This window comes from Nelusetta ayraudi, unplaced genomic scaffold, assembly GCF_046127955.1.
Source record: "Nelusetta ayraudi isolate G7.1 ecotype Tasmania unplaced genomic scaffold, CSIRO-AGI_Nayr_v1 ptg000135l, whole genome shotgun sequence".
Taxonomy (NCBI): Eukaryota; Metazoa; Chordata; class Actinopteri; order Tetraodontiformes; family Monacanthidae; genus Nelusetta; species Nelusetta ayraudi.
The window spans coordinates 7838092-7865697 of NW_027466185.1; the positions used below are offsets into that span (position 1 = coordinate 7838092).

The following is a 27606-nucleotide window of genomic DNA, read 5'->3' on the forward strand; positions in this document are numbered from 1 at the left end:
CACACACATACCACATTCAGATCTAATCAAGTAAATGAAATCTGGAGTGCAGTACCATTGTTGCTATGGTCATTTCAATAGTTGGGAGTCTAAGATTACTATTTTGTCTTTTGGATTTATGTCACCAAGTTGTTCGTTCAAGTGGTGTCGCAGTAACTAGCTGGTCAAGATGGACAACTTTTTAGCACGTATGTCGTGGAGGAATTCAGGTCTCGCAAACTACCGCTGGCCGCTTAAATAAAACACAGAACAGCATTTCAGATGTTGAGATTCAAATTCACACGAGAAAACAAAACTGGGTTTTTTTTGTTTTGTTTTGTTTTTTTCCTTTTTTTTTTTGCTTTAGGGCAAACGTTCAACCTGCACCTTCGGACGCACAGAAATTAGCGCGAGGGAGATATTCAGACGTGACTTTGGCCCGCAACTGCCGCCCAACGACAGGCACGAAAAACAAAAATCGGGTAAAAATTTAAACTTGTTTCTTTTCTTTTTTTTTTATTTTCAAAAAGCAACAGATTACACAGTTAACTTTCAGCAAATGCAATCCTAACTGAAACTGTACTCACATTCGGGACTTCAGAATGAAAAAAAAAAAAAAAAGTTAAAACGGACTCACATACTTACGCACGATCTATCTATAATATACAAAAAAGAATACATAATAAATATTAAAATGGCCACGAGAGAAAGAGATAGAGAGAGAAAGAGAGAGAGAGAAGAGAGAGAGAGAGAAAAGTAAAGTCATCGAAAACAATCAGTTTTAGAGAGCAAATGTAGGGAAAGTAGAAACAAGACGGTGTGCCTTAAATGTCTCTTTTTTGTCCTCTTTTACATTTTTTACAAATTGTGCAAGATTTCATACTAAGGCTCTGGTCTTGAAGTGACTGTTGTCTGATCCACATGCACCCTGCCGACACACACGCACGACGTACGCGTGCAGGCTCGCACTCGCACGCACACACACACACACACGCGCTCCCTGTGCTCTGAGCACTCGGTGGGGTGTAGCAAACCGTTGCGGAATAAAAATGGGGGCTGCTCAGTGTATGGCCTTGTGATGCTCATGGGAGTGGACCAGCTTTGTTATTTTTTTTTCCTTTTGTTTTTTTTTTCCTTTTTTCCCTTTCTTTAAAAAAAAGAATGGACATGCACTTCACACTGATGTGGTTCGAACGGAAAAAAAAATGATCTCATCTTTTCGACGTATAAAAGAAAAGGATAAGAATTGAAAAAGCTCCCCTTGCATTGGATAAAACAAGCTGTCAGGAGTGTGTGACACTGAAATTAAAATGGGAAAATCAAAAATATCCCAACAACCGAGAAACATGACAATACCGTAACCATTAAGGCAAGAACACCTGGAGTGGCATCAGCAATACTGTAACAACATGATAGTGTTTAGGTACATGGATATGATGAAACACTGAACTACTTCATTGTCTCTTTTCTTCTTTTTTTCTTTTTAAGCACAAGGTTGTTCTTAAAATCATCATCTTCTTTTTGAAATCCAAACATTATTTTTTTCCTCCTCTTTTTCTTGACCTGTAAAAAGGTGATAAGAAAGAAAAAAATAAAAGCAAAGAATAAATAACGAGAATGCCGGACACTAGGGGGCGTATGGATTGTAGAACGACGAGAGAGATCGTTGGTGGGATTGAACTTGCAAACAAACAGAACAATGTCGAAAATCCCGCCCCCGTCCGTAGAGCCCCGCCCCTCCCCGCAGCTCCGTTCCAGGTTGAAGGGAAAAGGTCTCACTTACATTAAAAAACCATTTTATCCTCTCGCGATGGTGTAAATCCAACAGTCACCGAGTTTTGCCTTACTTACAGCGATTGTGTAGTCTGTTGCAAATTAAAGCATTCATTGTTTCGATTGGGTGGGGGGCGAGGGAGGGGCAAACGAAAAAAATCAAAAATCAAATCAAAGTTGTCCTTGCAATGCAACTGGCAACGTTGCCCATCCCTCCCCCTGGCAACGCCCCCCCGACAAAAAAGCATCTTTACATCTTTTTAGTGCAACTCTTAAAAATGTAAAACTTTCCCAGTGATTCCTTGAGAGGTATCGCTTCTTTGTTCGGTTTCTCTTTTTTTCACCCCGCCCATGTTCCCCTCGTCTCGCAGGTCGAGACCTCACGGAACGCTTCCATATATCCAAAGCAAGAGGGGTTTTTTGTTTGTTTGTTTTTTTTTTTTAGGGATTTTTGTCCATTTTTTTTTCTCTTTTTTTGTAACTTTTTGCTTCTCTGCGTCGGCCTTTTTCCACAAATGTCTGTTTACTAGAACATAAACACGGGGAGGGGTGGGTGAGGGTGGCGGAGGGCAGGTTTGGGGATCGGGGGGGCGATCCGGACCACCTGCGTATTTCCCATTTCCCTTCAGCCGTCAGGTTTGACATAATTTTTTTTCTTTGTTACTCAACCGCCACGGCGGCAGAGCCTTGCGATTGGACGACCGTTAAAGAGGAGGGTCGGGAAGAGGAAGAGGAGGAAGAAGAGGAGCAGGTGGTGATAAAAAAAAATGGAGGATGCAGATAAGAGAGATAGAAGAGAGAAAGAGAGCGCTGTACAACGGGAGCCGGGCCCGGATCAAGATCAATCAGGGAAATAGAGGAATTGATGAAGAGCGAAGGAGCGAGAGAAAAAGAATATCACAGCGGAGGGAAGGGGAAGAAAAAGAAAAACAAAGAAAAAAAAAAAGCCCCAACAACCTTCATATAACGCAGTAGGGTTCCCTTGGTAACCTGGATTTTCTGCAGTAGAGGAGCGTGGTGCTGAAGCAGCGCCGCAGCTCCCGGTTGGAGAAGATGCAGATGAAGGGGTTGACCCCCGCCTGGGCGAAGCTCATCCACACGGCCGCTGTCAGGTAGCCGCCGGGCACGGCGGGGCCCCGGGCGAACACCCTCCAGTAGCAGGCCACCAGGTAGGGCCCCCACAGCGCCAGGAAGAAAAAGGTCATGACGTAGAACATCCGGCTAATCCTCTTCTCCGTCTTGAACTCGTCCAGCACCAGGAGGCGCCGGCGGCCTGCCGCGTTGCTGTTCTGCCGGATGCCCAGCAGGGTGGGCGGGGTGGGGCCCCGGCCGAAGCCCGCCAGCCAGTTGGCGGCCGCCTGGCCGCTGGCGCCGGGCCCGTGGAAGGTCCAGTTCTGGCTGACGGCCGGCACGAACTGCACGGGCTTCATCTTCCGCCGGTCGTGCACAAAGAAGATGAGCTTGAGGTAGACCAGCTGCGTGGCCAGCAGGATGAGCGCCAGCAGCAGCATGAAGCCCAGCGAGTCGTTGGCGCGGAAGGAGCGGTGCTGGAAGGTGCACTGGTCCTCCTCACGGATGAACGAGTACGTGCCCACGTCCAGCACGGGCGGGAAGGCCATGGCCACCGACAGCGTCCACACCATGCACACCACGGCCAGGCACGTCCACAGGGTCAGCCGCTTGGTGTAGAAGCGGTGGTGGGCGATGGCCAGGTAGCGCGTCACGCTCACGCAGAAGAGCATGAAGGCTGCGTGGAAGCAGGAGAGCACGCCGAGGAAGGCGATCACCTTGCACGTCAGCGTGCCGTACGTCCACGCCGAGCCATTCTTGACCGAGGTGAAGACGAACGGGAAGCAGACGGCCGAGCGGAGCACGTCGGAGGCGCACAGGTCCAGCAGGAAGTAGTAGGGCGCCCGGTGGAGGCTCTTGTCCTTCACCAGCAGGATGGAGATCAGTAGGTTGCCGACCACGCCGACGCCGATGATGAAGCCCAGCGAGGTCAGTTTGAGGAAGGTGGCGAGCGGAGAGACGTTCTGCAAGGCGGCGTGGTCCCCCGCATGGCTATAGTTCGCCATAGATGGAGGAGGGATCATAAAGATGAGCGGCGGGAGCAGCTTTCTAGCCAAGTATCATGATCCGGGGGCGGCGGCGGCGGGAGGAGGAGGAGGAGGAGGCGTTAGATCCATTTGGCGGCGCTCTTCCAGGAGGTTTCCGGGCGTAGAAGCGACCTCTCCTCTAAGGCATTCTTTGTTCCTTTGTCTCATCACACCTACAGGGGTGGTGGGGGGTGGAGGTGGAGGAGAAGAAGAGAGGGGTGGAGAAAAATTCCCCGGAAAAAAAAGAAAGAAAAAAAACATCATCCAAGCCGTCAACGCTCAGCCACACGCACACACAAACAGTGAGAGAGAGAGAGAGAGAGAGAGAGAGAGAGAGAGAGAGAGAGAGAGAGAGAAACGCGACAGCTGCATTGTTATTCTCTTTTTTCTTTCTCCCACCCAGATGCGCCGCTTCTGCTCCAATCTAGAATGTGCTAATTTGCCCCTTTCTTTATTTTTCGTCTGCCTCATATTTCTTCCCCGTGCATGGGGATGGAGAGGGGGTGCGGGTGGGGGGGTGTGCACAGTGCGGAGCAGTGCCTCAGCTGGAGGACTTTGTCTGGATTGCAGGGCAGACAGACGGAGACAGGCAGGCAGGCAGGCAGGGAGACAGGCAGGCAGACGGGAGGGTATGGAGACAAGAATCCATCTGCACACCAGATTAAAAATTAGTAGAAGGGTGGGGGGGAGGGGTGGATGCCAAACAAAATAAAATGAAATTACAAAATATATGGCATCCCCACAAAAAAAAAGAAGAAGAAAAAAAAAAAAACAAGCACCGGCATCAATTCGACGGATTACACCCCATCCGACTGGATCCCAAACAGCCGAGAACGAGCCTCGATCACACCCGACCAACACCCCGACAGGGATAGAGGACGTTCTCCGCCTCGAATACCCCCCCCCCCCCCTTTCTTTTCTTTTCTTTTTTTTTTTTTTTTTACACCCTTTTGCCTTGAACGCACCGTGGAGACAAGAAGAAGATGGAAGGATTGGGGTGGGGGAAAAAGAGGGGGACAAAATCACGGGCGGACGGCGGGCGCATACACAATAAAGCATCCCTGCTCTTCTTCCCTTCCCTTTTATCTATCTGGAAGAAAAAATAAATAAATAAAAATAAATGTCCATTCGAGCTCAATAAGCAGCGCTCACATCCAGGTCGTCTGGCCGCGTATCGGGAGCCTGATGCTGACACTCAAGCCGCATTTTAAAAAATTGTTATTATGATTTTTTTTTTCTTTCTTTTTTTTGCGCCGTGTTAGCGGTTCACGCGCGGGTGTGATTATCCGACTGGATGGATCGGCGACGACAACAAAAACACCGGTGGTGATAAAAACACGGGCTCGATGGCCATATTCATATGTACATACAAATCATCCGGATAATTAAACACCGCGTTTACATTCCGGATCCCCCCTCGCCCCCCCCCCCCCCTTTTTTTTTTTTTGCCCTGCCTTCCACCTTATTTCCAGAGCACGCGTCAAATCATAATTCAAAAAGAAAAAGTCAAATGAGGGGGAAAACAAGAAAAGAAAAATGAATCAATCTTGTTTTCGTCCCGCATCAGTATCCGCTGGATGGAACACAACGACGCAGCCCCGCAACGTACCTCCTCCATTCGACACAAATCATCAGCCACAAGGCCGGGGAAGGCAGGAAGGAAGAGAGGAAGGAATGAAGGGAGACGAGAGAAGGAGAAAAAACACCTCGACCAGATCGCGACAGGGAGAGGGGAGAGAGGAGAACCAAACAGCCGATCGCTAATGATCAATATCACAATCCTACCTGTTGACAATCCGTCGTCGATTCCCCCTCCTCGACGTATTTACATTGCACCACCGCGTCCCCCTCTTCTTCTTCTTCTTTTTTTTTTTTAACCCCCCTCTCTTCTCCGAACCGTCCTAAAAAAGCCCGATTTGTCGCCTGCCCCCCTTTTTTTCCTCCACGGCGAATATCCTACAGTAAACGGAGCCCAGTGCGCATGCGCCCTGCATCCCTATTTGTGATCCAAGACGCGTCTTGTCTCTTGTTGCAGCAGCAGCGGCAGCAGCAGCAGCACCACTCCGTCCCTCCCTCCTTCCTCCCTCCCTCCCTCCTTCTCTCTCGCTCTCTCCCTGACACACACTCTTTCCTTCCCGCGCGCGCGCGCGCGCGCACACACACACACACACACACACACACACACACACACACACACACACACACACACACACACACACACACACACACTCTTACACACCCTCCCTCTTTCTCTCTCATGGTGAAACATCTGCTCAGCGGTGCCGCTGCTGGCCGGTAACAAGCAGAAACGGTTATTTTTCCTCTCCTGGTAACACGGAAGCCAACTTTGAAACCGGAAGTTGAGATGCTGGATGTAACAAAAAAAAAAAAAAAAAAGGAGAATAAAAAAACAGGGCAGATGGAAGGTTTCCCCAAAATCTGTTGGAATTCCTCCATCTGGTTAAAAAAAAAAAAAAATGGAATGGAACAAAAATAAAGCACGTGCAAAGCGATTGGATGAATCGTCTGTCTTATATTCAAGGCGAACCAATCAGATTTTTCCCTCCCCTCTGCCTCTTAGCAACAGTTCAAGGCTTCCTATTGGTTAGAGACACCTTATCTTCTGTTGAGCCATGATTCGTAGAAGCGTTTCCAAGAACTCTTGCTAGAGCCAGTCGAGTCGATTACGATATTACGACTAATCAGATTTGTTGACGCTAATTGGGCCAGAAGGCCTCCCATTGATGCTTGTGTTGATATGAACATGCTAATTTGTTCTTTATACCGTGGCTAGCCTATTTATCCTGTGGTGTTTTGCGTAATTCTTACAAAAAAGCGAGTTAGGAATCCAACTTTTTTTTTTTTTTAATGTTTTAATATTTTATAATCCTTTGATATTTTACTATGCAAAAAGATGTTCAGTTCTGATGAATGGCGATGCCATGCAATGCGACGCCACCCAGTGGTGTCGCATCGCATGCCACTGGACTGAACTCTCGCTAAAACCACATTAGAGTGAAAGCGAAGACTTTTCAGACGCCGCCACGCTACACCCGTGCTAATCTCATTAGCAACAGCTACACCTGTGATCTCCTTCCTCGTCGTCTTCTTTTGTTTCGTTCTCAGCGCGTCCCGCAGTTCCTCTTGCTTCGCGCTTTCAGCGCGACTTGAAAGACACCGATTGGTTTGCCACGTCAAGGACCATCTGGAGAGGCTTTGATTGGAGCTCAGCAAGAGATTAGCGAGAATTCAGGTTTTGGAGTCAGCTGCTTCGAGCGGTAAACACGGAAATACATCTGCTACATCAGATACAGACATCCTGAAAGTCTGACATGCTTACAAGACAAAAAAGGGGGGAAAAAAACAGATTTATCCAACGCGGTTTACAGACGTGCTCAGTACCATTTAGTATGCCATGGACCAGAAGCAGCATGTCGACTGCCTCTGGTGCCAACTATTTTGATCCAAAATGGCTGCCACGGGGGACAAGTTTACCATCAACACTTGTGCAACAACTATTTATCACTTCACGCTAAATTCTGGCTTATTTTTCCCTGCCAACTCATGTTATCCAAATTAATTCTGTTATTTAATCTATTCCCAACGAAGCGTGAGTAAGTGGCGTTTGACTCACTAGGAAAACCTGTCGTGCAATAGCTGCCCGGTCCTCTCTCGTGGCCATACCCTGACGCACTCATGCACATTTCACTCCGGCCGGAAATGTTGCGCATTATGTCCTGTACATGACAAAGGGTTAAATCAGGCGACCACGTTTACCTCCGGGTGGAAGGCCCCCCCCCCCCCTACCCTCCAACCCTACTTCACTGCATATATGCATAATTGACAAGCACTTTGCGCACTGTTGTTCAGTCTGCCCACATGTTAAATTCATGGGACTTGATTTCTCAGCCATGTATGGGAAGGCTGGGATGTCACGGCGTGGCGTAACAAGTGGAAGGATGACGCAGCCAAACAGACCGACATCGGTTGATGCGTCCGCCTGGACTGCGAAACACATGAATTTATCATGATAGCACACGTGTGACTAAGGAGGGGAGGGGATGTCGCGCCCCCCTCCTCGACGTGAAGACGTGCACACTCCTCCAGACGTGCACTCAGCAGTTTTCGGATGTAGTGGCCGGCATTTGATTCATCCTTCACCGACAGCCCGCTGCTGCCCTCCAGACAAATTAAAGCAAAGCCCTTAATGATTGGGAGCACGTACCAATATTCCGTGATGAACAATCACTCATTTGGGTGCAGACCTTGTAAGCACTTTATCATCCTCCCGGGGATAATCTCTTTAATCATCTGACAAATATTTAAAACACCTCCAGCTAATTAGATCCGCTCCACTGGTGGATAATACAAATTAGATTTGGAAATTCTATTTAGTTTTACTTTAGCCCAAGATGAAAATCTGTTATTTTATTGCATTTAAAAAAGTCTACATATTTGTTTCTTTGTTTGTACAGTTGTTTAAGAAGAACAGATTTTGAAAAAAAAAAAAAAAAGTTTAAAAAAAACTTCAGCTACTGTAGTCTTATTTACACCTATCATACACTGGCTTTTTACTTGAATGTATTCTTAAATTGACTTTTAAAAAAATGTCAAAATATTCCTGACAAGCTTTTTGCAAAAAAAAGCTTGTCAGCTTGATGTTTTTTTTTTTTTTGTTTTTTTTTTAAAACATGACGCATTAGTATTAAGCTTGAGTGATTGGAAGAGAAAGACACCTTTTGTAACAATAGTTTTTAAACAGGAAATCACATTTATCAAAAAACCCGTTCTAAAATCAAACTGATTAATTTACATTACCCAAAATCTCTTCATCAATGGAACAGTGTAAATGGAGCTGTTTTTAAAGTTGTTTTTTTTTCATAAATGTCTTATTTGACTTGACTTCAAATTCATGTTGCAGTTGTCAGTGTTCCTTTTCAATTTGAAGAAGTTCAATGCCCCCCCCCCCCGTTGAAAAAAAGGAAAGGGAGGGAGGCCTTGATATGATGGATGCCACCTGTGCACACAGTGTGAAAGACGTGTGTGTGTGTGTGTGTGAGCAGAAAACACAATGGAAACCACAAGTTCTAAAAAGCAACAGGTAAGGCGATTTATTATTATTAGCAAAAGCACAATTGCGGATCTTGCAACAACAGCTGGGGCTGTACTTGGAAATAAAGAAAACAGACTTGATCAAAAGCCATATCCTGGCGAGGAGGATCCATCAGTAAAAGCAGCGGAGCTCTTATCAAGGTGAACCCAACAGTGTTTTGGTCTAAAACGTCAGCATCAGCAGCGGCAGTAGCAGCAAAACAAACGTCTCTGTTCCAACTTCCGGGTTGATCTCGGCCACCTTCCACCACGTGGTCTTCCGTGAAAACAGCCCCCACCACTCCATTCCCATTAATAAGGCACGTTTCCAATCTGTCCCTTTGATACGAACCATGTGCCGGAAGTCGGACCCTCATTACCTCCCGGTAATGAGTCGGCGGATGAGAACGTGACACGGCCGAGGAGGAGGAGGAGAAGGAGGAAAATGGGGGGGTCTCCATCCGCGGGTTGTCTTTTTTTCTCACAGCTGTCCATTCCGCCTGCGTGCGTACCAGCCGAGGAAGGCGCACAGACCCACCGTGCTCACGACGGTGGCCAGCAGCAGGGCCACGACGTCCCCGGCGTCGTAGGCTTCCGCCGGGGCCACGAAGCAGGAGAGGAGCGTCAGCAGAGTGACGGCCGCTGCGTTCGCCAGCTGAACTTTGGGAGCCATGTTGACGCTTTCGCTCTTTTTCTTCTTCTACTTCCTCATCCTCCTCCTCTGCTCCCTCCTCCTCCCTCGCTGTCGCGCTTCACTTTCGGGAAGCCGGTGTAGCGTCAGCCTGCTGCTGCGTCACGAGTCAGGTGACGCCAGCTTCCGGGTGCGCTCAGCCAATCAGAGAGGCTTTAAACTGGTCTCCCCTCGGGTGTTTCTCCATTCAGTTCTCCCATCACCAGTGAGGTTCGCTTTATTTCAATGCGTTTATTTCTGTCCAAAAGACGTGTTTCCTGTTCTAATATAACAACACACACCTTTCACACTATGGCAATATTAACACTTCAGTTCATCTGTGAGAACTGAAAGCTGTAAATATGTCATATCATATCATGCTTAACCATTGTTACAGCTTTTTGTTAGTTCCAATGTGTTTGAATGGAGAAAAAGAAAGATCTGCCATCTGACTGGGGGTGAAGGCAGGACCCGACCCGAGCCAGGTATAGTCAGTACCGTTTGTGACATCGCAAAGGGGCTGATGCAGGGAGTTGAGCTGACACCTCGTCTGGGAAATGTATCCCTTTGTGATGTCACATAGGTGCCAATGTTTTTAGAACTGTGTGATGGACAATACGCTTCTAACTATACAGCAATACTTCTCCAGAGAAGACGTCAGCATCTGATATTGCGTATGATAATGTGGCACCATTTTGCGAGAACACAGTGAGAGTGCTGATGTCACTGAATCATTATAGATGAACCAATATCAGCGATACACAGCTATATAATAACAACGCAAAGCAGCATAGTGCCTAATGCATAAATCTTATTGAATTTTTCAGGTGCTTGGTCTGAAGTCTGTCGTTCCACAATATGTGTGTGTGTATATATATATATATGTATATATATATATGTATATATATATATATATATATATATATATATACATATATGTACACATATATATATAAAAAAAAAATTATATATACATGTGTATATATATATATATATATATATATATATATATATATATATATATATATATATGTATATGTATATGTATATGTATATATATATATATATATATATATATATATATATATATATATATATATATATATATATATATATGTATGTATATTTATATGTATATATGTATATATATATATATATATATATATACATATATATATATATATATATATATATATATGTGTAGTGCTGAAGAAGATCTGTGACTTTGCTTGGACAGCCTGTCTGTACTTCGCACGTCTGCACCCCGAGCCCTGCTATAAACAAAGGAGACACATCAGTCAGACTTATCAACAGCTCCTGTCTGCAGTTCCCCCCACCACTACCTTGAAGACAAACAAGTGTTGACACACATCGGCTATTACGGTACAGTGTGCGTGACACTTCTTAGAGAATAGCTCACAAAAAAAAGAGATAATTTACCCCTAAGCTACAGTAGTTGAATGTGCTTTTTTTTTTTTTTTTAATAAGTCAGCATCACTTAAATGATTCTCTTTTACCCAGCTGAGCTGCCCTTTGTAACCTTGCAACGCTTGGCTGAAATCTCACGAATACCTCTCACAAAGTTGCAAGGTAAGTTCTTTTAAAAATAAATTTCTCACCTTAAAACCACATCTTTAGTTGTGACAGAAGAAGGAGGCGGTGACTGCAAACTGCCCTTATAAAAACCCACAAATAATAAGATGAATTCTCGAAAACAGGCTTGTAAAATATGTAATTGCGCTACTAGCAAGCACGTTGGGGTGTCAACAGTCAAAACTGGATGGCAAAGAGCGGCATTGAAGGCTTTTCTGGGTGGAAAACGTGTTTGCCTCATTCCCAGGTGGCTTCTGCCAGACCACAATACATTGCAGCACACTTACAATGGGGGCAGATACTGGAGCCATGACCTGTAGCTTCACGCCTTCACTGGCAGGAATAAATGTGATTGGTCCAATCAACTTTATTTTATTTCCAGTATTTTCTTCTAAAATCGATCTCTCCATTCTAGATGTATTAACCGGGTTCTTATGTAGAGCCAGATCCAGAGTTCTCCGCAATAAATTTAGGAAACATGTCATCTAGCGTGTTAGCTTAGCCCTGTTGTGCCTCTGCAATGCAATTCCCTTGATGACAGAGCCAAATGCCTCATACTCGAGCTACAATTAGTTGGCTCGCAAAGTTGCGTGAGGGGAGGTGGTTTCAAAGGGAGGGGACTCTCTCTCTCTCTCTCTCTCTCTCTCTCTCTCTCTCTCTCTCTCTCTCTCTCTCTCTCTCTCTCTCTCTCTCTCCCCGCCTCTCTCCTGTGGCACGTTGCCTGTAATTTAATTAGAGTGCGCGTGTCAAAGTAAAATATTGACCTTGTAAGGCTGCCATACCTCTGTACCTGGCCACTCCGAGCATGGGTAGATAAATTGGGAAATGTTCCCTTGCACTCGCACTTCTTTTCATCCCGCACGCCCTCCCTGTGCGCCTGGTGTTAGCCAATTTGTCTTGCAAATATATATATATATCTTTATATATTTTTCTCTGGCTGTGTCCTCCTAAATCTTCCGTCGAGGGCAGAAATCACGGGGCAACGGCTATCCGAAGAGAGTTTTTGGAAAGCAACGTAAAAATGCAACATGGAGATAGGTTTTTAATTTGTGTCGCTATTAGAAACGCTTTCCAGATCAACAGTCTGGTGCATTGGCTGAGAATCACGCAGCAGCAGCAGCAGCAGCAGCAGCAGCAGCACTTAGCCTGGATCTCAGCAGTGCTGGTCATTGATCAGTGGGAGGATGAGAGGATATGCAGAAAAGAGAGTGCTCGTCTGACAGGCTGGGACAGTGACATTAATCTCCTCGGCTTGTGCGGTCCATATTGTAATGTGCCACTCAGCGCCTGGCGAACCGAGTCCCTAAAGTTGTCCAGCAGCGAGACTGAAGGGCCTGGATGTTGCAACACGTCACGTTTCCCAAGACAAGCGACAGTAGCTCTGAACCTAAAATGATGAGTTTCTAAATCGTTTTTGAATTTTTTTTCAAATTTCTTTCATGATTGATTCATAGTGGGAAGAATGCCACTGACACAGCGTCCTCAGCTGGAAAGAAACAAAACTACATCATTTTACCAACTCGCCAAGTTAAAGTGCAACTATATTGCGTTGGGTCACCTGCTCGGCACTCTCTTGCAGGAACGCACTTGCTAGCATCAGCAGCATGAGACGTTTGCTAGCTCGCAAGGCTGTTGGGTTTTTGCAAATGGCAGAGGGCGCCAGAGGGACTAGAGAAGATGAAGAAGAGCAAGTGCAGCCAAACACCTGGATGGGTTTCCCTGTGAATATTCCTGGTTGATATTAGCCTCTGAGTTGTTTTGTAGATGTAGTGTCTTGTAGCATTTAAGTCCTTATCAAGCTGTGATTGAGGCTGGATATGCTGGTGTGAATTATTTGGACCGATCGGTGCATTTACAGAGGCACTGGCCGCTGAGAACCACTGGCAGTCGGCAAGGACAGCTGCACAAACACGTCCCTCTCGTTTAAATTGAATTAAACATCGGGATATTTAATCACAAACCTGTGTGTCTGTGTGCTAGAACAGCGTGTCAGTGGTTGGCCCCTCTCCTCTCTCTGTTGTGCGTCACATCGTTTGTTTGGGAAAAGTGCAAATTGAGGCAGTTCAACTTTTGGAAAATGCCTCTCTTTGAAATATTTCTCTCTTCGCAGAGCTTCTATTCGCGGCTAATTTCACCGACCGAGGACAATACGCCGACATCCGTCCCCAACCGACCCCAGACGGAGAGAAAAGAAAAGGTCAGTTTCTCGTATTTAAAGCCTGTGCTTGTGTTACCATTGGCTGTTCTCAATTACTGTCCGAAAGCAGTAGTTCCACCTCAAAGACCCGAGACAAAAACATCCCCAGCCGAACATTAATTATGTCCCCATATTGGCTTTTCAGAAAACGCACACACACGCACATGCACACGCACACAAAACGCTGACCCTTTAAAGCAATTGCTTCTTTTGTAGCAGCTCCGCGCACCATCCATAATGAATTGTTACCGCGAGCGACATGACAAATGGATTTCCCAGCGTTCTTTTGTGGCAGCCTTTGAGATACTGAAATACTCACAGTGGCCAACGTATCAACGGCGGAAACAAAGGAAGAAAGAGAAACGACGGAGCGGCTCAGTTCCACGTTGTGCGGGCGCCGGGGCCTCGCAGCACCCCCCCTCCCCCTCCTCTCCCACTTTTTCGTTCCGAGGACGTGGGCCGAGCGCTAAATCACACGCGCACGTGGCCGAAATCTGCAGGAGATGAATGAAGCGGCGTAATTGTTGACTCGGCGCTCTGGGGTCTGAGGGTGGAAGCGCGGCGATTACGTGCGTGAATGTTTCACTGTCGGTTGTGGAAGACGCAAACGCTAATCAATTACCGCCGGTATTTGTCTCCTAAGTCGTATCAACTCCTCCGAGGAATTCGCTCTTTCGATAAATTAACCAGGAGGTGTGTTTCGACGTGTTCGTGGGAGACGTCCCGCAGGTTTGTTAGGTATGACTAGCGTTTGGAAAAACAATAGGAGACAAACCAACCACCTGTCAGTCATGTTCGAAATGGACCAGTTGCCACTTAATCTCATTTGACTTTAGTTTTCATTTCGAGAATGAACTGCAAAAAAAAAAATCTTTAAACAGAAGACGTAGAATGCATATTTGAAAATGTGTGAGAAGAAATATAACTTTGTGTAAGAAGTATAATTCCGACCCTTCTCCTTAATGAAGAATTACGATCCTTCCTGTCTAGGTGCTCATACCTGATACTTTGAATCTCCTGCCTCGGTTGAGCAATGCTGATTGCACAAATATATATGTCTATTTGCATATAATACATACTGTATGTATATGCATATGTATACATACACATATATGTGTGTGTATACAGACATGCATATCCATATATATGTATATCTATGTATATATGTGTATGTGTGTGTATACAGACATGCATATCCATATATATGTATATCTATGTATATATGTGTATGTGTGTATATATATATATATATATATATACATATATATGTGTATGTGTGTATATATATATATATATATATATATATATATATATATATATATATATATATATATATATATATATATATACATATATATACACACACACATATATACATAGATATACATATATATGGATATGCATGTCTGTATACACACACATATATGTGTATGTATACATATGTATATATTTATTTATATATATATATTTATATATATATATATATATATATATATATATGCACACAGTATATTATATGTATATAATCTTTTCTGATTGGTCGGATCGTAGTTCAACCAGCAGTAAGTGATTTGTGATTCTTCTCAAACTGGCTCCACAAGCGACTCGCTCTTTCACATCTCAGCAACCCGGCCGCTCAGAGAGCTCGTCCTTCCACTCGGACGAGGTCGAGCGGCAGCCGCGTCGAATCTTGACAGTGTAGCGATGGGCCTTTCAACACTGCTTGAGAGTGCCCTGACAAATTTGGCAGTTGTCGCGAAATTTAAAAGATTACATAGTTAATCTCTCTCTCTCTCTCTCTCTCTCTCTCTCTCTCTCTCTCTCTCTCTCCTACTTTCTCTCTCTCTCTCTCTCTCTCGGAGATGGGATTAAATAAAGTCTCCGCTCGAGTGCTGAGTGCCAATTCTGGGGTTCCAGCCACCCAGAGGCAGGATGAAAGAGAGAAAGGAAAATGTGATTGATTTTCCCATCTCAGGAGGGCTCAGCTTTGTGCAAATTCATTTACTTAAACTAATGTAAATAAATGACTGCCGGGGAGATGGGAAATAAATCTATTGTTTAAATATCACCGCTCACCAAATATGGGCTTACTGAAGGAGAATGAGAAGAAAGTGCACTCCTATTGTTTGCCTGTTATGCCCCCCCCCACCCCCCCAGGGACAGGATGTGCTGTTCCTGAAACTTAAAACAAAAAAATAAAATCTTTATTCTAAATATTGTAAATATTTTATTTTAAATGCTCAGCCAGCCTGTCCGCTGTGCTTTGGTTCATGTTCCATATTTTTTGTTGAGGTTGAAGAAAACCCAATCAGTCTGTTAAGAGACGTATATAGACGTAAAGTCGACGTCTGTTGTGCAAGACATGTTCTTTTCCAGCAACTTATTTTATGTTATGTCCTGTCACAGAAGGTTTCACAGAAACGTGACTCAACTGGTCTGCAAAGGGCCTTTAAGAATGAGATTGTGGTCTTGTCATTTTAATGTTTTTTCCCCCTCTTGTTGTAATCCCAGGTTAGCAACCACATGGTCGTTAGCTCAGGATCTGACAGTTAGCCTCTCTAGCGAACTTTTCCCCTAACATATCTTTATCACAAAAAAAATGGCTAAAAAAAGATCAATTATACATTAAAAAAAAAAAATCGTCTTTACAGCTCAACCTCCAACAACCATTGTGAAAACGTGGCACCCCATAGCGCAAAGATACATTTCACAGCTTCACAGGTCTTCGCTCTGTCGTTGCCTCAGCCTTTATTTAGATCTGCTGGCCGAACGTGTCGCGCGTCCAGTGTTCCGCCGTTATCCGATGTTGCGAGCGGGTCCGTTTACTCAGTCTGTTTGTCTTTCTCCTTACGCTGTTTTTTTCATAGGCGGCCAAAACAGACGAGCCAAAGTCTGAGCAGGGTTACAAACAACCCGCGCATTACCTGAAATGACATCAATTCATTTTGTTTGCTCAGAAGAGCGGCAACCTTTTGACAACGTGGCAACAACCAAACAAAACACGGCGCGTGACGCAGGCGGGCCAGGCTTCGTCCGTGTCCCAGCGGCCCCGGCTAATGGCTGGAAGAAGAATTATTCCAGCGCTTGCAGTCCGCTGCCGCAGGATGTGTGTTTTGCCATCGCATATTTATGACTAAAAACAGAACCGGAAACGATGACTGCAGCGTCTCAGAGTGATTTATCGCTCAACATTTAAAACCAATCATTAAAAAAAAAAGGGGAAAAAAAGAATGGCCTTGGAAGGAAGCCCTCCGTCTTGGTTTACAAAATGAGAACTCTTTAACAGCCCTGGACCTTTTGTTTTTCACACATCAGTTGACGTGGATCTCCCCCGCCTCTAAATAGATTCATAGTGTTTTTGGAAAAGCTCTTTCCTTTCATTTTTTAGCATCTGCTGCACTGATGAGCTCCCCGAAAATCAAAATAAATGGGCACCTTGGGAGTGGGTGGACAAAAAAATTTACTGGAGGGGATGGAGTTTTTTTTTTATTATTATTATTGTTTTTTTTGTACCCACCCCACCACCCGACCCCCAACCACCTGCGCTTAATGTGCAGCCTGCGTCAAACGTGGCCCACAGCTGAGTACATCACAGTTATTCATGGCGCGCTCGTGTATATGCGAAGGCAGATTGATAGCTCATCACATTTCCTGTCATGGCGCAAATGTCACCTCTGAGGGCTAGCGATGATGAACGCAATCATGTGGTTGGTTCATCGTCTTGGCGGCGTTCATTTCCATCTAAATGTCTGGGTTTGCACACACGCACATGCACGCACACACACACACACACACACACACACACACACACACACACTTGTGTGTACACAAAAGGTTGAAAGACAGGACTTTGTTCACTGATTTCCATCGATGTTTCCCCGTTGGGTGTCGTCCAAGGGTTTAAAACAAATACAGAAGCGAGCTTTTCGTGTTGTCGCTTGACTCGCAAAAGGAAACGACACTACTACTTCCTGACTGGTTTACTGGTTTACTTGCTTACCTGCTTCGAACATGCATGTGTCCTATGCTAAGTTGTGTGCGAATTTACCGTCACGTTTCATGTCTAATTGGGGTTCCGTCGTAGTTTGTAGTGTGGAACCGTTGACGTGCCTTCGCTCAGATGATGCAGTCGTGCATAATTTGCATGACCATTTGCATGATGCAATTTGACCTCCTGACTGATTGTTTGATTTTCCTGCAAATATGGACAAATTATTCTTTATTCATGCTTGCATTTCTATCGCTTCTTCTCGAGTCATATATTTTCTCATGGCCTTGATATTTTATATATTTTATATCCTGTTTCGGCTTGTGGCACTGAGATCTACAAGGTAACATAGTGCATTGTATGATTATTGAGCCCCAAAAAACATAGATCAGCATATTTAGCCCCCCGTTTACAGCCTCCTGCAAAGAGACTCAGTTTTTAGCTTTTTAGCTAAAACTGACTATTTGTTGGACCTCCGATGTCTTTGAATAATGACCATAACAAAGTGGTCTAAAGAGGTTCGAATGAACACCAGGCTGTAGCTTGTTGACGTTAACTTAGTATCTGTGCCCTTTATGACATCACACCGGGCTGAGCTTCAGAACTGAAATACTTTCTAAAAAGTGGAGAAACAGCAAGAAGTAAATTATGGACCATTTCTGGGGATTTGACAGGCCAGAGCCATATTATTGGTCGAAAGCACTGAGGGAAAAAAATATTTTGAATTTTTTAGGACCTTTTAAAAAGAGATGGCATCATTGTCATTGTAGTCCTTATGCCACGTTTGTGCCATTTGCACATTTACATTTGCAAATAAGCGACACTGACCATTGACTGCTGACACCTCGTCTCTCCTTTGACTGGCGCACCTGGCTGGAGGTGGGCCGCCTGCCTTCCTTCCTCCTCGCCCGACACTCACTCCTCTCTCGTGTGCTACTTCCAGCCGCAGCCATAAAGAAGCGACCTATTTATCTGGGCCGATTCCGCTGGCTCACTCACCCCAATTACTTTGCCAGTGGAATGTTTATTCTGGACCGCTTCACATTGGGTTTTTTTTTTTGTTGTTTTTCTTTACGCTCAAATCGATACTTCTGCAGGAGAGAGGAAAAAAAAAAAAAAAAAAAGAAAGTGCCTCCGAGCTGCATCCTTGGCAACATCCCCACTTTGGGCCACTCTCAACATGTGTAAAATCAGGGCTTTGCTCAAATGTTATTTTCACCAACGAGGTGGAATCTTTACAGGTGTCCTTTGGTCCGAGGTCGCGGCCACAATAGCTGAAGAGAACTGCTTTAGAAAGTGTTGCCCATCCCTGTGTTTTCCCCACATCCCCCCCAGTGTGGCCTCCTTGACCCGGGAGCCCTCCAGGATGTGACTCCCATTTCCTTATGAAGTCGTACGAGCGCATTTTCTGCAATTGAGCCGTCAGCGGCTGTCAGTCAGGGGAAATTAACGAGTCCGCTGATTGCACTGCTGGTAATTACAGAGTGCAGCTGGAGCAGCGCCGTGTCAGGCCCTGCGAGGTATTTTAAGCTTACGTCTGTCCTTTCCGCTAACAGCCAGGTCACGCAGCGCTCTGCAGAGGACTGGCTCAAAGTTCCTTCGTCTGCCGCAGGGGCCCTATATGTAACCGAAAAGGACGGCTTGGTGGTCTGACAAGACGTTCCGAGTCGAAAAGAAAATAAAATGCAGAAAAACCGCAACGGCGGTAATTTCCCAAACTTTTAGTGAAATTTGGTTTTATGGCTACAATGGTACAAAATGGGACTGCTAAAAGGCTAAAAACGTAGGTCTTTTTGCTCAGTCTAACGCTAATCTCTCTGTCCGCCCTCTGAGGCCAAGCCATTGGTACGAGTCAATGAATTATCAGTAGGCTTCTTTTACACGTAAAGCAGTGAAAGGTGCAACTCTTCGAGGTGGGTTGGACGTCGACCCACAAGTCTAGCGTGTCTGTCTTGCTAACATCCAATCGGCAGCATATTTTGAGATGATGTACAAGTTTATGCCAATGGCATAAATGCCTTCATCCAATGAAGTGGTGGTAGGTACAACAGTTTCAGTCTCTTGAAGAGAGAGAACAAAAGGTCCAGGAAGAAGAATCTTATATGTCTTGTAATCATCGGTTGCGTTAATCCGCTTGCTACGCTTGCTTGTTGCTTCGTGTGCTTTTTGAACGATTCGTTTCTGACTCATGGCTAGCGCGGAGAGCTCAGACGTGGGTTTTATTACCATCCACCTTGCAAGTGTGTGCATATTGCTGCCATTATTACTGTGCCAAATGAGTCTTTGGCGAGTCTTCTCGGATGTTTGCACCCTCTTCCAATCTGAAGAAGCGGGGAATGATGCAATTTTCGCTGACTAAACAAGGCTGAGTCGTCGACTATGTAAAGTTTGAATGTTCTAGCGGCAGTCTGTGAAGCCTGCGTCCGGTGAATGACCCCGCCACTTAGCCTCCGCTGTGGCTTTTAAAGGGCCTATCTGGGAGAGACGAGTGGCAGCGAGGGGACGATGGTGATTCTGTCTCTCGGCAGGCACATCTGTTAGCTCGCGCACATGTTTTTCTTGCTTTTTTTCCCGCTGTACCACACAAACGTTGTATAGCGTTGAGACCTTGTGAGCCTTCGGCCCTCTTTTTGGTACATATTGCGCTTTCAAAAAGGAAAAAAAAAATCACACAGTTCTCCGATGGTGTAGCAGGAATGCAATTTCAGGTATTTTTGGGGCACTGTAGTGCTTCTGACCGCTGCTGTCGATAAACAAGGCAAAGACACATTGTGATGCGCTTGTGCTCTCCCCCGTGGCTCGGAGAGAGTGTTTTGAAAGGATAAAGGAGAAAATAAAGCTGATATGTCTTTCCATACCGACGGCCTGATTGCTGAGGCTTGCATCACCACAGAAGTACAAAGGCTCGTAGTTACGCGTGGCTGGGCCAGCGCTGAGTTCTTCTCTGGCCATATGAGGGGACTTGTCACTTACCTGAATCCATAATAAGCTGTTTACTGATCCTGTGATCCTGCCTCCTTTGGCTTTGTTTTCAGTAGCTGCAGTATCTTTGTGTGCCAGCTAGCGAGTCGCCCGGGCAATTCAGACGACTGAATTTGTACTGCAAAGACAAGACACTTAGACAACCCCTCCCCCCCGACCACTCTGAATCATAACCGCTTTAAAACACACAATCACAAGTAAAGTGGATTGAACCCAGCTGTGTATTTAAAATCGGCAGCCTTCAGACACCATCTAGCGTTCCGCGGAAGGGCTTCTTCAGGGCCGATGGACAATAGCGAGAATCCATCTCCATTGTGCGCGGTGTACTGACAGAACGCCTCCACACGGAAGGAGCACTCGCAAACGCGGGGGCATGAAAATGAAAAAAAATAAAAATAATAAACCAGGGGCCACATCAGTTCAGCAAAACACCACAACGCACCTAGATACCCTGGCGCACATTCAACATTTGGGTACGACAACAAGTGCGTTTCTGGCCAAATAGAGCAATCTGGTAAGTCATTTGTTGTGTGGTTGTGTTGCCAACCTTTTACAGGTACTTCAAATTGAATCTCTTCAGGCCACCGTACTTTCCTCATTGACATTGCTTTTGGTCTTCATCGTGATAAAGTGTTAATTCAAGCGCAAGGAAAAAACAATATTACATTAGGTTGTCATTGCACATGTCACAAATACAGAGCAACCAAATGCATATGTATGTGTGTATATACACACACACACACACACACATATATGTATAAATATATGTGTGTAAACATATATATGTATATATATATATATATGTGTGTGTGTGTATATATGTATGCATGTATATCTATGTATGTGCATGTATATATATTTATAGTAGTCACATATCAATATGTGAATTAAACACACTTTTACTCCATATTTTTTTTACCCCACTGTGTGTCCCACCTCTGTGTTGTTTTTTTTCCCTCTGGGCATCTTTGTGTGCTTGTGTGTCAGTTAAGAGGAAGATGCGGTCCTGGAGAGGACGGGGCAGGGAGGGGTGGAGAGGCAATGTCAGGGATTTCATGACATAATCCCTACAAGCTCATCAGAACAGCAGGGTGGATGTCTTTGGAGTCTAATTTTCGAGGGAGAAGTCACGCTACGCCTTCTTCTTCTTCTTCTTCTTCTTCTTCTTCTTCTTCTTCACTATCTTTTGTTAATTAATTTTCCCCAGCTGCGACCGTGCCTTTATTTGTATGCGTTCCCGTCTCTGGCCCGGGAGAAATGTTTACAGTGAGGAGCAATAATGGCTCTGGCTTTTTGCTTTTGTTCTGCTTTGTTTGCGGATGCGTTTGCCACTAATCTATATAAAAACACGATTCCGCACACGCCGGCTTACAGGGAGCCTGCGCTCGGTGCCGGCTGGCGCAGACTGGAGACGAGACTTGCCAACTTTGGAAAATCCTTCTGGCCATATTTTCCATATGTCTCTTGCTTAAATAACCAACAGTGAAAACAAGGAAGAGGCGGGGTGTAAAAAGTACCTGGGCAAGCAGTTTGCTTCTTTAGAATAGAAAAGCTAGCCAGACGGCTAGGATTTCAAATGTGAATGAAAAACCTGCATGGTGACCTTGAATTCTTGAAGAAAATCTTTCCAATCACTCTTAGGCTTACAGTACAAATTAGTGTTCTTTCTTAAGCCCCAATTCCACTGCCCAAAAAACGTGGTGTTTTTTGCAAATAATCGGCATTTGGTGGCATTGGAATCTGCTCACCGAGCAGTGCTGTTCCGCGACAAAACGGGTCAAACAAACCGGCAATCGACCCGGGTCAAAATCGGCTCCGATCGGCTACGCACCAATCGGCTTGCGATGGAATCGGGAAACCCGGGTCAACACCACCTTTTTTACCTGACGGTAAAACAACGTTGAGCGTCACATGCGCTAAATCATAATATCGCGCCAGTCGCGGCGTATATCAAGCACTGATGCAAAAGTTTTCTATCACGTTCCATCGCCCGCTGCTCGGGCACAAAATGGACCAGACGCCGAAACAATCGCTGCACGGCGGGAAGCGGCCGCGGAGGTGCGCGCCGCTTCAAGTCTGGCGGCAACGACGTCATCGTCCCACTACAGCCAAAGGTGACCAACAACTAAGAACACTGGCCACCGCCGGACTCTTGAATTCTGTAGAACTTCATCATGCGATCTCAGCATGACGTCAGCAGACACGCAGCGGTGAAAGCGGAGGGGGTGCAGCTTGCCGGTGGGGGTGACACCCCGCTGGGTTTGGTGCGTGGAGACAGAACTCAATGCTGATTGCTTCTGCGACGTCCCACGTCCAAAAACATGGTGTCATCCTGCTAATTTTAGTGGAACAGAGGCTTTAGTGTGGCGAAAACCACAAAAAAGAAATACAGGAAGTGATTTCCAACAGGAGCTGCCTAGCTTGCGTAGTTAACGTAAATTCTTGCCATTTTTTTTTTTTTTTTTTTTTTCAAAAGTACCTGGCATTTTCTCATTAAATGAAGAACAGACAATGGCACCGGAGGCTTTCGGCAGCGAAAAACATTCCCTCCCAACTGCCTTTGAGCAGAGTTTTGCACAGCCATCCATATTTTTTTCCCTCCAGCAAAAAGCTGTCTAAGGTGTACTAGCAGCGCTTCTTTGCTTTTCTTAGCTATTCTTCCTCTACTTTTCCTTTATTTTTTATGGTAGAATAGGAGCCTCTTGGCACATCACGGCCACAGTACCGTCTCATACGGGGCACATCATTGTAGTGCAATTTGTAATTCTGCTCAACAGGCGCATCAGAACTTTGTTAGTGTATGAGAGTTAGTGCTTAGCACCCCGCCACCCCAAATCATTGAGTATCTCCCAATGGAAAACCGCAAACAAATGCATTCTTTTTGCGCAATGTAATCACGCTGCCGCAATTCCTTGGTGATGTTTCGGTGGGAGGTGCTTGTGTTGTGTGGCAACGAAAAAGGCGTGCACACATTCACAGAGCATCATTTCCCCCCGGGCCTTATTCTTACGACAGGATGAGGAGAATATACACAGAGAACGTTCTTAGCCCACAGCTTTCGACCCTGCATCTGACCTGAGAGCCTTGTGGAAAACCTCTGGCATCCAATCACTTACACACACACACACACACGCACACGCACACACACGCACATATTAATGGCTGGCCAGTGTGCACTGGTCTCCCCTCCTTCATTTGCCTGACAGAGCATTATTGAGCTTGAGATAAGTTGTGTGAGGTCAAGCGTGCATGTACAGACACACGCATGTACACACACACACACACACACACACACACACACACACACACACACACACACACACAAAGGTAGACGGTAGAAGGTAGGACGCAACCTTGACAGCGCTTCTGTTCCCACAGGGAGTTTCTCTCAGTAGCCCGTACGCTCAAGCAAAACAATTGCTTGTTCTATCTGTCTTTCCGTCTCTCCATCCACCCCTGCGTTTGTCTGGGGCAAATGGAAAGAGCGGCGTCTTGTTTCATGAGCCGGGAGCTCAGCGAGAGTGGTGCACGCTAAAGGCGGTGAAACCAGGGAGAACCATTCAAAGGTCACAGAGGATACGGAAGGTATCCTCTGGGTGAAATTGCAACCAGTTCAGGTTGAGCTTGTTACTGTTGTGTGCGGTTTAGGCTTTGTGATACAAGTTGGTGAGGATGTTAATGCGCGGTTTGACGGACAGCTGCTCCTTCCTTGTAGTCTCTAACCAGTATTCTGGTTCAGCCCATTAGAGGAGTCTTCCAAGAAAAACTTCCACCCCAACGAAATTGCTCTGTTCGGATCGATCTGTAACACCAAAGTTGACATCACTTCCTACCTCCGTCCCCTTTATTTAAAAGTCCAGTGCGTAAAATTTGGCCTGATTTATGATTCATATATTATTAAAAGCTTGGCATAATGTCCATAAATGCAGCTCACTGTCAAGCTTGGGAGAGGAAGGGTGAGCGGAAGAGGGTTGCAATCTGAAATGTAACCACTTGATGCTGCTATTTTTAAGTTAAGTTAAGCTTTGCTACGGTAGACTATTTTAACCAATGCTTTGATAGTACACGCCATAAGTGGCCATAGGTGAATTTTCACGTTTCTCAAAAGGCCGGACACAGGCAGGAGGGTGTGGCCACGCTACGGCTGCTCCTCCTTTGGTTCCTCTAGCATGCCTGCAACCAGTTCCCTTGGTTGTCTCGAGCTTCGGTACGTACATTCTCAGTTTGCCATCACTCGTCTTTTCAGTTTTCGTTCTCAGCTTTGCTTGGTCACCAAGACTCTGTTCGGGTCTTTTCTACAGACGGGTGTTCCATCAATAAACCTTAATTTAACTGTGATTAAGTCTTTGGCCCCGGTGTTTATTATCGACCGAGGCGGGTTTACTGTTTTCATCAGAATCAGTGGATGACTTTGGGAGATCCCTCCCCTCCCCCTTCTTTTTGTGATACTAATTAGAACATTTTAGAAACTAAAAATCTTTTCCGTTAATGAGAATTTAGCTTCTGCCGGGTGAACAAGAGTATTTTTTTGTTACACTTTGAGACGAGCTCTGTTGGAAAGCACAGGGCCTTTCCTATTGTCATTTAGATTCTGAATAGACAGGAGTCCACTTCCTGCCCACTGAACGGAAATAATTGAAAACGGTGCGAAAGACGAGGCTGACTTTCCATAGTCGTACCGGTGTTTCATTTTACGACCTGCCGCCAAGAATGGGAAGCAGGAAACAAGCGAAACACTCCTCTGAAATACGTTGCCAGAGTCCTTTTCGAAAGGCTTTTTCAATGGCAGTAACACCTGTCAGGTAACCATGCCGCCGCTGGGTGTCTCAGTGCATTTCCATGCGAGCACTCACTGACCTCCGATGGTAAAAGAACTCTGAAGCCCCTGCTCCACTGGCCAAAAAACGTCGTGAAGTCCTGCTACCAATCGGCATTTGGTGGCAGTGGAGCAGGCTCACCGAGCCGCGCTGTTCCGCGACATAACGGGTTAAACAACCCGGGTAATGATCGGCTCGCGATGGAATTGGGACACCCGGGACATCACCACCTTTTTTACCTGCCGCACGGGGTGACGTTGAGCGTAACGTGCGCTAAATCATAACATCGCGCCAGTCGCAGCGTATATCAAGCACTGATGCAAAAGTTTTCGATCACGTTCCATCAGCGCTGGATAATTGTTCATTGTCCTCTGGCTTTTTTGCTCGCGGCTCGCACAAAAAATGGACCACACGCCGAAACAATCGCTGCACAGCGGGAAGCGGCCGTGGAGGTGCGCGCCGCTTCAAATCGTGAACGACGAGAACCGTTCCGCGAATAGCCGCGGAACGGTTCTACAGCCAAAAGTGTCCAACAACTAAGAACACTGGCCACCGCCGGACTCCTGAATTCTGTCGCACTTCATCCACGCGATCTCAGCACGATGATATCAGCAGACACGCAGCGGTGAAAGCGGAGGGGGTGCAGCTTGCCGGCAGGGGTGACACCCCGCCGGGTTTGGTCCGTGGAGATGGGACTAAATGCAGATCGATTGCACGACGTCCCGCGTCCAAAAAACATGGTGACAACACTCTAATTTTACGAGAGAAGAGGCTTGACAAAGAAAGGGGGAAGAAAAAAAAACCCATGATGTCTCGCCAGCTTTCAGAAAAAAAATCCCGCCCTCCTGTCCTTGGTGATGCTGATGGCGCTCCTCGGCTCCTGATCTCCCCCGATTGAGAGGTTCACGGTCAAATGTGTCAAATTTTTAAGGAAGCCTGGTATTTAAGGGGCCCTGTTTTTCATATTTAGGCCACTGTCTGGCGGGCTTCCTTGAAAAATGGCAGCTAACTCGGGGAAAGACCCAAGATATACAGGTACTACCCAAAAAATTAGAATATCAAGTAAAAGTTGTTTTATTTTGGTAATTTAACATAAAAGATGAAACCAACAAATTTTATTGAGCCATTACATGCAAATTGACATCTCAAGCAGTTCCTTGTTGTAACTTTGCTGATTAAGAGTTTCATAAAGATTTCACTTTAAGTAATAAGAGTTTTTGAATTTGAGTATTTTTTAACCTGCAAGACCTGATCAGCAAAATCCAAAGAGATAAAGACTTTAAATATATTGATTTGCATATAATTTGTTTATATAATATGTCAAATTCACCTTTTAAGTTGAATTGCAGAAATACTACAACCTTTTCAGGATATTCAAATTTTCTGGGTAGTACTGTATAAGAACTGTTCCAAGTAGATAGAGTCTTAAGCAAATATTGAGTAGAAAACCCAAATTATTTTCATTTCACTGCAAGTAGACACTTTGTAAAGATCAGCCACGGAACGCTGGAGGGATCCCGCTTGGATCACCAAGGATGCAAGGTGTTTACGGTGCTCGTGAAAATCCAACATGCCGCGAGTTGGTCGCGAAGCAGAATGTTGAGGATGACAGCTTGAGTAAGGTTTTTTTTTTGTAATGACTTGATTAAAGGGCGACATGGTAGCGCAGGGTTAGCACTGCCGCCCAACACCGACAAGGTTGTGGGTTCATTTCCGGCCCTGGGTGTGGAGTTTGCATGGTCTCCGTGGGTTCTCTCCAGGTTCTCTTCTTTTTTTCATTTGCTCGTTGTTGTTTTCTTGTTTCTTTACCTCCACTTTCAGCCCCCTTCTCCCATCCATCCATCCATCCATCCATCCATCCATCCATCTCTCCCTCCTTTATTCCCTTTCCATCTCCATTTGCCGGGATGAAGCGTCTGTCCTTGGCTCAACCTGCCCCCGAAACGAGTATACATTTGCATGCATTAGGACTCTCCCGTGCCTTTGCCTTCCACCCGCTGCGCCGTCGACTCTGATTAATGACCCACGCGCGCCACTTCTCACCGCCCGCATGCCTGCACCCCCACACGCCCGCACGTTAAATATCCAAATGGCAGAAGATATTTTGGGGTTGTGTTTATTCCCCAGCAAAACACAAGGCTGGCCAGGTGCAGGCCGATTCTGCAAATGGAATCATGCAATATATATTTCTTCTTTATTCTTTTTTTAACGCTCAGGGGTGTGCGGCGACCTCGGTATGTATGAACAGATGAAAATGATGGCAGCTGAAGCTGATGCTGGATTAAAGCACCATCGTACCCATTTTCACAACTTTGTGCCTCTTTCAAGACTCCAGTCGGGCATTTATCCAAAGAGACAAAACAAAAAGACCTCTGTTGCAAAGTGTCATTTTAGCTCTTTGTTTATGACCACCTGCAAAA

The 27606-nt window shown here is 45.6% G+C and overlaps 1 protein-coding gene and 1 long non-coding RNA gene across 2 annotated transcripts; one reads left to right on the forward strand and one right to left on the reverse strand.

The window, feature by feature from the left end:
• Nucleotides 1-475: 475 nt before the first annotated feature.
• gpr85 (G protein-coupled receptor 85) lies at nt 476-6322 on the reverse strand. Its single transcript, XM_076011738.1, has 2 exons — nt 5634-6322; nt 476-4021 (listed from the first exon to the last, which is right to left on the reverse strand). Exon 2 carries the CDS (start codon nt 3843-3845, stop codon nt 2712-2714), a length of 1134 nt encoding a protein of 377 aa, XP_075867853.1. The 5' UTR covers nt 3846-4021; nt 5634-6322; the 3' UTR covers nt 476-2711.
• A 4497-nt stretch (nt 6323-10819) lies between these two features.
• Nucleotides 10820-13637, forward strand: LOC142877558 (uncharacterized). Its single transcript, XR_012923866.1, has 3 exons — nt 10820-10992; nt 11131-11199; nt 13313-13637. It is a non-coding gene; the product is annotated as an uncharacterized LOC142877558 (long non-coding RNA).
• The last annotated feature ends 13969 nt before the right edge of the window (nt 13638-27606 follow it).

Bases quoted from the DNA above. Each gene is read 5' to 3' on its own strand.
- gpr85 (XM_076011738.1), bottom strand. From the start codon at position 3,845: ATGATCCCTCCTCCATCTATGGCGAACTATAGCCATGCGGGGGACCAC.